Source organism: Diachasmimorpha longicaudata, chromosome 17 (genome assembly GCF_034640455.1).
Source record: "Diachasmimorpha longicaudata isolate KC_UGA_2023 chromosome 17, iyDiaLong2, whole genome shotgun sequence".
NCBI lineage: Eukaryota > Metazoa > Arthropoda > Insecta > Hymenoptera > Braconidae > Diachasmimorpha > Diachasmimorpha longicaudata.
The window spans coordinates 1,887,865-1,899,545 of NC_087241.1; the positions used below are offsets into that span (position 1 = coordinate 1,887,865).

The window sequence follows — 11,681 nt, forward strand, 5'->3', positions numbered from 1 at the left end:
TTCTCCACTCGTTGTTTTACCCATGAAAATCGACAAAACCCTAGTTTATCAGAGAACACCGATAAAAACCGTCAGTTTTGCATTAAACCAGTTTCATTATGTGGAATAGTAAACAGTAACTCACCAGCACGTGAAGGTTATGATGAAGTGGTTTTTCATTCAGTTAGTTCGCAGGTGATTGGAGTGAATATCAGTATTTTAGTTAGTTAGCATATGTTAGAATCTTCGTCTAGTTAATTTTTTGTGAGGAGAAATTGATAGAAGATGGATAAAATAAAAACTGGAAAGGTAAAGTGCAGTTCTTGAAATTATCTTTCATGTTGTTGACAAGTGTAAAATTAACGGAGTCTTCAATTGCAATATAGTCGATTTCTATTGTTTCAACAAAAGAATAGACAAAAGTTTATTTGAGTTATTCCATTTTAGACGAGTCAACGACTGGCCTTCAACCCTTTGGACACTGATCTTGTTTTATCCGAAGATTGAGGGGTTAGAATAATAGTACCTACATTTATGCTGATTTTTTCAACGACTTATTTGTTGTATTTTCAGTTTTTTCATTGACGTAACCTCTGTTCGATCGACTATTATTTATACGCCAAAATTATGGATTTTTATCTATTTATAAGAACAATGTTCTGGTGAATTTTCATTCAGTCTTTATCTGCTTGAAATATTGATTTTTTAAAAAATAAGTTTTGAAAATTGCTCTTGTGTTCCAGATCACTCTATTATTTTTATTATTTATTTAACTCTATTTTTTTAAATAAAGTAGCAATATGATAACAATTTGACTACTGATAATTCATGATTTATTGTCGATTTTATTAGATTTAATGAGATGACTTTTGAACTAATTCCATGCGATTTTTACACTTAATCACACGTTATCATCATTATTTATATTATTATCCCTCTCTTCTGGCCAATAGAATGTTAACTTACGATTCTATCTTTCTCCTAAACCCTTTCGACTTGTTATGACCCCAAAAGTGCGAATACAAGGGTTGATCCACTGCCATTTGTTGATATCTAACTCATTTATTCATAGAAAAAAATTGTTTGCATGGTATTTTCCATAGGGCAAGGAGAAACCTCACTCTGAGGGATAAATTTTGACGAGGTGTCCTCTATTTTACGAGATTCCCGGTCTATAATGAAACCGTCAAAGTAGAGACTTTAGGAAATTGGTGCAGAGAGCAGGAATCAAACCCCAACCCCTCACCAGAGCAGTCTGACCCCCTATCCACTCGACTATTACCGTCGTTCGATGAATGCTTTTTATTTTAAAGCTAAAAATTTGAAAATGGTTTCTTGAGTCCTTGAAGGGAGATCAATGCCCAAGAGGATGTGGTCACTCTTCGATTCAACGAAAATGGAATATCTCGTATTAAAATTCGACAAATATCGGAGAAGTTAATAAACATCGACGTCTTTGCGTAGATTCACTAGAATTCCGCTAGTTTCAGACTCATGATTGAATTCACTGGTAAAGCAGTGAGTCGGGTCAAGTCGGTTTTCACTTTTGGCCCATTTTAATATTTCAATATCAAAGAGAGAACAAATTTTTGTATGAACAAAAATCTCAAAGAGAGAACTCAACTTTTGTATGAACAAAAATTAGTTCATTAGTTAATTAGTTAGTAGTTAATTTTTTATTAGTTTTCATTAGTTCTCGCTTTGAGAACTAATTTTTTTATTAGTTTTTATTAGTTCTCTCTTTGAGATTTTTCTTCATACAAAAATTAGTTCTCTTTTTGATATTGAAATCATTGATATCATGAAACATTTAACGCAACCCTCAGGTAACTCTCCAAAAAGGGGGAGATAAAAAATCTTCCGTCTCTGGTGCATTCTACATCCGTCACAAAACTAGTCAATCGATGAAATTGACTTCACCCGGTTTATCACTTCGCTTTTAAATCGAATGTTATGAATTAATTTGAGTTTCAGGTGGAAAACGTGAGAATGGTCGATAAATACAGTAATAACCATGTGGTTGGCACTCTGTATCTGACTGCAACTCATTTTATCTTCACGGATCCGGCTGGAAAAAAACAGATTTGGGTATGGAATAAAAAAATCTAATACAAGAAATAAAATAATGAACTGAATGATAATTATGAATGAATGAAAATGCATGAAATGCAATGAATGAAGCGAATGAAATAAAATAAATGTATTGAATTATGGACAGGGATTGTTAAACAATAGCAGAACTATTCGAGTATGAACTTTAAGTTTTATTTGACCCCACGCAGAAGGTATATCTTTGTCCTATGACCTCTCCACATCAACCGGCCCATATCCACCAAAGTTTTCACGCTCTGGACCAAATGTGACAAAGGGCCCGTATTCATTAATTCCTCTCTGTTGCAATTCAATTCAATTAATTATATTTTTTTGATATTACAAATATTAGATTTTAATTGGAAGCCAGGTTAATGAAAAATAAACGATATAAGTAAGAGCACTTTTATTTTATGATTATGGTTCACACTTCGAGAGCAGTTGTCAAACTGCCAAAGAATCTTGAAATCTCAAAAACCAAAGCATCGTCATCATGCTGTTTTTCTTTCCACGAACAAAGATTTCTTTATACTATTTAATAAACATAAACTGGAGTTTTTGTCGTAAGACCACACAGACGGCCTCTCCAGGAAACAATGACCTCATAGTATTAATATAAACTTATAGGTCTGTAATGTGATCGTATTGTTTTTGCCCTTTTCAATAACAAATGTTTTCTTTCTTTGACATCGACTCCTGCTCATCCCTCTGTTATCCCTGTGTTATTTATTCAGTTACATTTGGTATATTTATTATCCCTTGTTTATTCTATTTTATACATTTCTCGAGACCTACCCCTTCCTTCTGTCCTTCCTCTTTAACCCTTCCTTAATATGTCTACTTATACCTCCAGTTCCTCTATTCTTTCCCTGACCAGGTTTTTTTCTGCGTTACCCGCATTCCCCACTCCTGTTATTCGTGTTTCCCTTATTATTATTATTATTATTATTATTATTATTATTATTATTATTATTATTTATTTGCACTTTCCGCCGTTTCCTTCCCCCTCACTTCCTCCTCAACATTTCAATCGATGTAGATAGGACCCACTGAGACGAGTATTTTGAAATAAAAATGAAATCCTTGAAGTAGTTTTTGAAATATTGAGGAAAAATGAAATTTCGAAAAGTTGCTATATTTCAGGAACTACTCGAACGATCGAGCTGACACGACGCATCAAAGTAAAGATTAATGATAGCTATCATAAATTGAAAATTCAGATTTTTAGCTACCAATTTTACCCTATTTTTTTGACAATTTTTCATTTTTTTAATCTTCAAAATTGCAAATTTTCCAACTGGATATAAAAAACATGGTTTTTCGGGTTCCATAATATTCTACATAATTTGCAATTAAAATTAGAGAATAAAAAAATCGATCAAATACAAGGCTTCCATTTGGAACCAAAAAGGAAAAATCAAATTAATGCATTACTTTTGGGTATATTAACGACAAATCGTTGGAAAACAAATCAACTTCTCTCGAAAACTATTCAACCGATCTAGCTCTTCTCGTGCACCGAGTTACTCCTCACTAAGACGTATGCCCTGTGAGGATCTAAATTTTTTTTGAATTTTTTTCAGTCAATTTAATCTTTAATTTTCTAAAAGTTGACTCCGGAAAAGCGATGGAGAGGGGAAGTACATACAAAACTGCCCCTCAAACTTCTTATTTTTGTGTTTCACCCCCCTCTCCATAATTTCCAATAAAAATTAGGGAACGTGAAAATTGACGTGAAAATTGATTACAATGCTTCCATTCGGACATAAAATTTTTTCTTGATAATCATCAATATTGATCACCGCAAACCAATTATTTCCTTTTTTCTTACTCCCAATAAAATTGCTAATCGATTTTCCTTTCAATTATAGGTCTTGAATACGCATATATCATCAATTGAGAAGCAGCCCCTCACCACAGCAGGATCTCCACTCCACATTCGCTGCAAGCACTTCCTAACGATAATCTTCATAATAACAAAAGAACGTGACTGCCATGACATATACATAACCCTCACACGTCTCTCCTCTCCCTCAAAAATCGAGGATCTCTACTGTTTTAATGCCCACCGAGCTCGCAACTCCCGAGGCAAATCTGATGGTTGGAGTCTCTTTGACATGCAATCTGAATATCAACGTCAAGGTCTCCCTAACAGCGAGTGGGCACTCTCTTATCTAAACTCCAACTACGAACTTTGTGATACTTATCCCCGTTATATCTACGTACCCTCAACCTGTACAAATAATATTCTATTGGGTTCAGCAAAGTTCAGAAGCAAAGGGCGACTTCCAGTGTTGACTTATCTTCATTCCAACAAAGCGGCGATATGTCGATGCAGTCAGCCCCTCTCGGGCTTCAACGCTCGTTGTCCAGAGGACGAGCAAATGCTCTACCACATCGCCTGCACAAATTCCACTTCAAAATTCATGTACGTGGTGGACACCAGACCCAGGATCAATGCAATGGCCAATAGAGCGGCAGGAAAGGGTTACGAGAATGAAAATTTCTACGACAACATAAAGTTTAGGTTTTTTGGCATCGAGAACATTCATGTTATGAGAACGAGTTTGACGAAACTTATGGAACTGCAGAGATCAACATCAATGTCTGCGTTTTTAAGTGGATTGGAAAGCAGTGGATGGCTGAAACACATAAGATCAATTTTGGAAACTGGCTGGTTTATTGCTAAAGCAATTTCCAATGGAGTCACTGTGGTGGTTCATTGCAGTGACGGCTGGGACAGAACAGCTCAAGTCTGCTCCATTGCTGCCCTGCTCCTGGATCCGTTCTACAGAACTATTCAGGGTTTTCAGGCCCTCGTCGAGAAAGACTGGCTAGCATTTGGGCATAAATTTACTGACAGATGTGGACATGTCACGGGTGATCCTAAAGAATTAGCTCCCATTTTTACGCAATTCATCGATGCAACTTATCAACTTTATCGACAATATCCTTACATGTTTCAGTTTAATGAATATTTTCTGCTGACTCTGCATGACAGTGTGCACAGTTGTGAGCATGGAACGTTTGTGGGGAATAGTGAGAGGGAGAGAGTTCTACTTAAATTATCGGAGAGAACCAAATCCCTCTGGGGTGACATTGCCACGCAAATACACGAATTTATTAATCCTCTTTATGCTTGTAATAAGTACAAGGATGAGTGTAATAAGGTACTGGAACCGAATTTATCACCACAGTGTATTGAACTCTGGAGGGAAATGTATTTCAGATTTGAGAATGGAATTCATGCCAGGGAGACTGGTGATGATTTTTTGCTGTCTATTCATAATCACACGTCGAGTTTGGAGGATCATGTGAAGTATCTTATCAAGAAGATCAATGGACTTGGTATTGGTAACAGTGGAAAACATAATTCTGAACAAAAGTGCAATTATGATAATGATAAGTTTTGTTTGGAGGAAGACAGACGAGTTGTAAAGAAGGAGTTGAGTCAAGGAGAACTGGAGAAAACCAAAGAATTGTTGGAGGAGATTCAGGATGAGATGAAGACTGTTGCTGTCGAGTGGAAGTCTAGCAGCAAAGTGGAGCAGTGCACGTGTCCTATTACTTTTGACACTTTTACGAAAAAGGTATTGTTATGTCCACATTTTTGTAATAAAATGGATGAATAGCATAATTATGAAATTCAAATAATATTTGTCCATCCAGATTATGATTAGAACGTTGCAATTCAAGTTTTGTAGTAAAACTGTTGTCGATGATTCGATGTGTTTCAAATTTTTCAGATGTATTCTCTGGGTAGTTTCTTCGTTCACTTGAAATTCCAGAAAAAATGTTGCCCATCAATTTGCTGGAATTTTTATTTAGACTTAGAGGAGTTTATGCATAATTTACGTGAAAATTGTATTTCAATTGAAAAATGTCTATCTCGACGATATTGTGGAAGGCTAAAGCTTGTTTCTGTCTTTTTGGATTCATTGACACCAGTACCTCGCGAAAATGTCATGATCTCCTTACGATAAAAATTGATAATCTTTCAAAAAACTGTAAAAATCGTTTGACTGAGGTTGGATTGTGATGAAATGGCGGCGGGACTTATCGAATTTTCCATTAGCGTTCTGCAACTGCAAAGATTCCGAGTAATGGCAGATTTTTCTATTAGTTTAATAAGCGTCTTTCACAATGTTTTAAAAATAGCCGTGAAAAATTGTTGAAATAATGTCTCGGAAAATTGGAGCCAGATGATTTAGAATCATCTAAAATATACAGATTTCATATTGGAAAGAAAAGCTTTATATTTCGATTTCATTACGATTTCATTAATCAAGGATTTTACGTGACTGAGGTCTCGTAACCAACGGGGAATGAAGCGTAAATCACGAGGTTGGACCTCGTATTTTACGCTCAAAAAACACGTGATTTACGAGGCTGAATCTTTATCGTTTACATTTTCAAACTCGTAATTCACGTTTTTTTGAGACATCATTTACATTTTCAAAATTATAATTTGCGTGTTTAAAAATTACGTAAATTACGTTCTAAATCTCGTATTTCACGATTAGCCTCTTCTGTATGTAGTAATATGAGGAAAGGAATGAGCTTTTCCCCTTCATTTAGAGAGAAATTCAGATTCATTTAAATTAAAAAAAAAAATTTTTATTTTAAATTTTTTTCTAAATTAACCACATTGATAATAACTAATGTTTTTTAAACTTATTCTTCCAGAATCACTGCTGGTCATGCGGAAATGTATTCTGCACTCGTTGCATGTCAGACAAAGATACATTCACATTTCTACCAGGACACGCATCTCAACGTGCCGTACCAGTCTGCAAAACGTGCTCCCAGTCTTCACCCCACGGTCCTTCTTGAAGAATTTACACATTTTTTATTAGAAAACCGTCAATGCCTGAAGACCACAGAAGACTGAGGTTTTAATTCCTCACTTGATCGCACGTGTAAAACATTTTCGGACTATTTCAGAAGACTTGTACAATAAAGGATTTCGCCTACCTCTAGTGTTTTTTATTATACGGTTTAATCGCCTTTATACAGAATAAAATTGTGGCGTGTACATATTCTACAATTTCTGGAATATATGACTCTCCAAACTTGTAACGTGATTTTCTTACTAGATTAAGGTTTCTGGACTTATTTTACATCTTTCTTGTCCTGCTGCTTTATTCGGTAGTCCGAAAGCGCTGCTTTTATCGCATCCTCGGCAAGCACTGAAACCAGAAAAGTCACGAATATGAAAATTCGAAGTAAACTTAATGGAAAACAAACTCAATGTACTAATTTGTAACACATATTTAACACATTCATTTACAAAATAGGTAGTTGGGCACCGGTTTAAGGGGTTATTCTCATGTGGACGCCTATATTTTACCACTTTTTCGGAATTTTTTTTTTATGCGACAACAAACTTCAATCATGTTGATTTTTCAATGTATTTTTATTTGTATTTTGAAATATATGAAAAAATTTTTTCTTTCGTTTTTTACATTTTTAACATATATTTTTTTTAAGTCAAAGTAATCCCCAACAAAAAAAGGTAGTTCACTGGTCATGGTGATAGTGGCTGTTCATGTTGTCTGAGATAAAAAAATCGAATGGATTATTATTCAGTAGATCTGTGGCTATCGTCCCTACCAAATATAATCAATTTCATTAAAAACAAAAAAAAATATCGAACTTCAAAAAAAAAATCACGAAAATCTCCTTCTTTTTCGTTACAAATCGTTTAAAAAAAATATGAAAATATTGTCGAAAATAAACAATTGTGGTAGGGACGATAACTATAAATGAGTAGAAGAACATATGTAAATTTTAAAGCAATCGGTTGAATACTTTTTCTTGTAGGATCTTGACAGTTTCAGAAAATGATGATTCGATAAAAATGCGTTTGAAGTTGAAAGCCTAGTAGACAATCGCTTACGACACGTCGGCGACTATGAGCTGTAACTTATCAAATACTATGAATTTCGGTCTGAATTTTTCAAAGCATGTTTTCAATAGGTTTTACTGTCAAAATATTTAAAAAAAATCGATTTTTTGAAGTGCTCACGTGAGAATAACCCCCTAAGTGGAGAAAACACTTGTAGGTCTAAACATTCAATACTAAAATGTGCAAAAAAGAAAATCCAACGGCTAAAAAGTCCAAAAGAAGGAAAACAAAGGGAGAAAAATCCGAAAAACAAAAATATATTTGTGGAGATATTTTTTTAGAATCGCATGAGATAATGTACTTAGAAATTCCTGTTGAAAAATATTAGGAACCTCGTGTGGAGTTGACTTTTTACTCTCATTTCAAATGACAATGACAACTAATTTCAGAAACGTGTTCTTTGATGGCTCATTAGTCAACTAATATCTCACAATATATATTAAAAACACCTGTATAACCCGTGCATACTTGTGTGTATGCGCATAACATATCAACCGAGTCCCTTCGGGAATCACAATAATAAATATAAATTGTTATATGTATATTACATATATTTATATATATCGATTGTAGAATATAATGTTTTTAATAAGACTCCCAAGCATAATTCCACATATCACATAACATTTCTTTTTGTATAACTAATATATATATTCTTTCTTTGTTTTCTTACTTGCTTTTATTTTTATAATTTTCGTAATTGGAAAAATTTATATTCCCGTTGTAAATTCGTTTCATTTTCTAATATTTTTGGCTACTCAACTGAAATCACCGACCCCAGTTGAATTTTTATGCGTGATTTTTTCTTTATTTTGACTTTATTTTAATATTAACGGTTAATGAAAAAAATAATGGACAATGTTCAGATATAAAATCGCATCGGAAAATTATCAAACCCGCTCACATGTTAAAATCTCAAGCATTGAAAATTCATGTTAAATTTTTGTGTTGAAATTCGGTGCGTTGGATTCTCCGGTGATTCATTTAATTATCAAAAGCAGGTGAATAATTACTAAAGATAATACAATCGAACTTACTCGAACAGTGTAGCTTGACAGGTGGGAGGCAAAGTTCCTTCGCAATATCCGTGTTCTTTAATTTCAGGGCTTCATCAACCTGTGAAAAATAACAATAAAATCAATAATAATGCACCAGTAAATATTGTAATACCATGAAGGGAGCAGTATCCAAACGATGCAATATCGAAACTAATTAATTTATCGTGTAAATAACTTTAATTATATACATCCACTTCCGATTTGATATTGACGGAAACCCCAGATGAACAGTTTCATTTCTGAAGTTCAATTCGGACTTCCTGACGTCCAAACGTTTAATTTTTTTTAATTCCTTCTCATCTATTGACAGCACTAATATGACAGTTTGAGTCACGACTGGTTAATCGTGTGGATTAGAGCCGCAATAAGTGACTGCATTGTGCCAAAACCCCGAAACGTGAGCAACAATTCTTAAAAATATTATTTGAATCGTGAATAAAATCACCAAAATGAATATTGAAATCGTTAAATGGTGGAAGAGAGATATGAAACGTTAAATAAATAAATTTTCGATTACTGGAAAGATCTGGAGTCGAGTGCAGCAGTACCGGAACTGTCATTTATATTGTTATTTAACTCCATTTGTTAATCGTGGTCTCGTCGGATTGGGATATTTTCCTTTCATAAAATATTTCCTTCAAGAATGAAAGAGATAATTAATTAATGATTTATTGTAGGGTTAACGAAGCGAGGAGATAAAGCTGCTTACAATTACGTGAAAATAATGATAAATAATGATAAATAATGATAAAGAGTGTCAGGATTGCCTCCTTGCGATGATATAGCTGGAAATCTAGTAGAATTCATGATTAGATTTGATTATCTACGGAATCATCAAGGGTTACGAGTGTTATTCCCAAGGGTTGGGGCATAAGTCCTCCCGAAAAGGATTAGTCTGTCCTCTTTGAATCGTTCTGACAATTGTGGATAACAGGAGATCACGTTCTATGAAGTCAACTTTATGTTGACGTCAACCAATTGAAGATTCTAACAGCGACATTGTATTTGGAATAATAGAAGACAAAATCGGACAATGAAAATGTTTTCTACCGAATATCTAGAAGGAGATATGTCATATTTTGATGAAATGGATTCATCCGAACAATTAAAAAATGCAAGAAACTTGATGGGTCTAGATGGGTGCTGACTCCAGGCGAATATTCTGACGAAAATGAAAATGAAAACGTTCGCTACTTTCAAACGTATCTGTCAAAACCTTTTTGAAAAAAACTTTAATATCTCGGAAACTACTCGTCCAGTTGACCCCAACTGCAATAGAAACTATTGTCGTCACGAGGGACATGTTCTCCCTAAATTTCAACTTTATATCTCAACTTGTGCAAACGCTAGAGGGCGAACAGCGATTTTTTTGAAAAAAATAGTAAATTGCAAATGTCTCGAAATTTTATGAGGGCAGGTATATAACTTCTGTTTAGTTTACATAGGGAGAATTGATGCGAACATTTTGAAAAAAATAAAAATAAATCCGTCCATTAATTTTGAAGATATTTGTGAAAATCGATCCACTAATCGAACAGCTTGAACACAGAATTAGCCCTCATTAAGACTAAGATTTGTCAAAAGTATCGTTTTGAAAAATAATTTTTTTTTCGATTTTCTAAAAGTTAATTTGGAAAAAGTGAGATGGGGGAGGGGTGCATACAGACACGGCCCTCAAATTTCATATTTCGGCGTTTCAGACCATTTTACGTAATATCCAATGTCAATTAAGGAACGTGAAAAAAGATCGATTACAAGGCTTTCCTTCAGAAACGAAAAAAACACACACGTCAGCATCAACGATTTCTTACACGTTTGGATACTACCTCATTCACAGCAATAAAATACGATGTTAATTGTCATACAGTTTTCCCTTTCACCCATTCCGTAGCTAGTGAGCTAGATGCAATTGCTGAACCACATCCAAACGTCTTGAACTTGGCGTCAATAATTTTTCCATTCTCATCAACTTTGATCTGCAATTTCATAACATCACCACATGCCGGTGCTCCAACAAGTCCAGTTCCCACTTGCTTGTCATTTTTGTCCAGTGCTCCCACGTTCCTTGGATTTTCATAATGATCCAACACCTAAAATTACATCACAAATCATTATAAATGCGCAAAACGGCGTCGAAATTGCATTAACAATTTCATAATATTGCTACATTTGTACTGTTATAGGTTATGTTTACATTTGCGTGATATGCCACATACGGAGTACTGCGTGACAATCTCGTCAAGGACTCGACTAATTTAGCTGATGGCGATAGACGCCACAGCGACATTATTATTGCGATCTCCTAACAAAAATTAAAGACAAAGGTTTAAATCAGTCGTTCACAATTATCACTTTTCAAGTCGCACTTTTTACTCTTCAAATTTTCGTGTCTCCTCGTCTCTTCCTCCAAGGTTACTGTTATACTTGTCTTTCTCTTTTTTTTTAGTTCAGTGGGTACCCCTCTAGGGGACGTTTCAGGTATTAGCAGATGAAATCAGTTGGATTCGGTTGATTGCATAAAAAATTGTAATAATAGTAGATTATGCAAGGAGATGATAAAAGTATCATTGGACGAATGTGGTTTATAATTATATGAGTGTATGGACTACACTATTTTATGTTATAAGGCCCAAAGACGGTAATTC

General features: G+C 34.4%; 2 protein-coding genes across 5 annotated transcripts; one reads left to right on the forward strand and one right to left on the reverse strand.

Annotated features, from left to right (window-relative positions):
* Positions 1–31: 31 nt before the first annotated feature.
* On the forward strand, positions 32–7,043 carry LOC135170403 (myotubularin-related protein 6). Of its 3 annotated transcripts, none has more exons than XM_064136182.1 (4): positions 32–288; positions 1,948–2,067; positions 3,942–5,660; positions 6,757–7,043. In XM_064136182.1, the coding sequence occupies exons 1-4, from the start codon at positions 265–267 to the stop codon at positions 6,901–6,903; spliced, it is 2,010 nt and encodes a 669-aa protein (XP_063992252.1). In that variant the 5' UTR covers positions 32–264; the 3' UTR covers positions 6,904–7,043. The 3 variants fall into 3 exon arrangements, with proteins under 3 accessions (XP_063992252.1, XP_063992253.1, XP_063992254.1); XM_064136183.1 differs by having other exon boundaries at positions 1,954–2,067; XM_064136184.1 differs by having other exon boundaries at positions 42–174; positions 1,954–2,067.
* On the reverse strand, positions 7,035–11,514 carry LOC135170412 (iron-sulfur cluster assembly scaffold protein IscU). 2 transcript variants are annotated; one of them, XM_064136197.1, is made up of 5 exons: positions 11,403–11,514; positions 11,231–11,338; positions 10,902–11,126; positions 9,016–9,094; positions 7,035–7,259 (listed from the first exon to the last, which is right to left on the reverse strand). In XM_064136197.1, exons 2-5 carry the CDS (start codon positions 11,321–11,323, stop codon positions 7,183–7,185), a joined length of 474 nt encoding a protein of 157 aa, XP_063992267.1. In that variant the 5' UTR covers positions 11,324–11,338; positions 11,403–11,514; the 3' UTR covers positions 7,035–7,182. The 2 variants fall into 2 exon arrangements, with proteins under 2 accessions (XP_063992267.1, XP_063992268.1); XM_064136198.1 differs by having other exon boundaries at positions 11,231–11,479.
* Between the last annotated feature and the right edge of the window lie 167 nt (positions 11,515–11,681).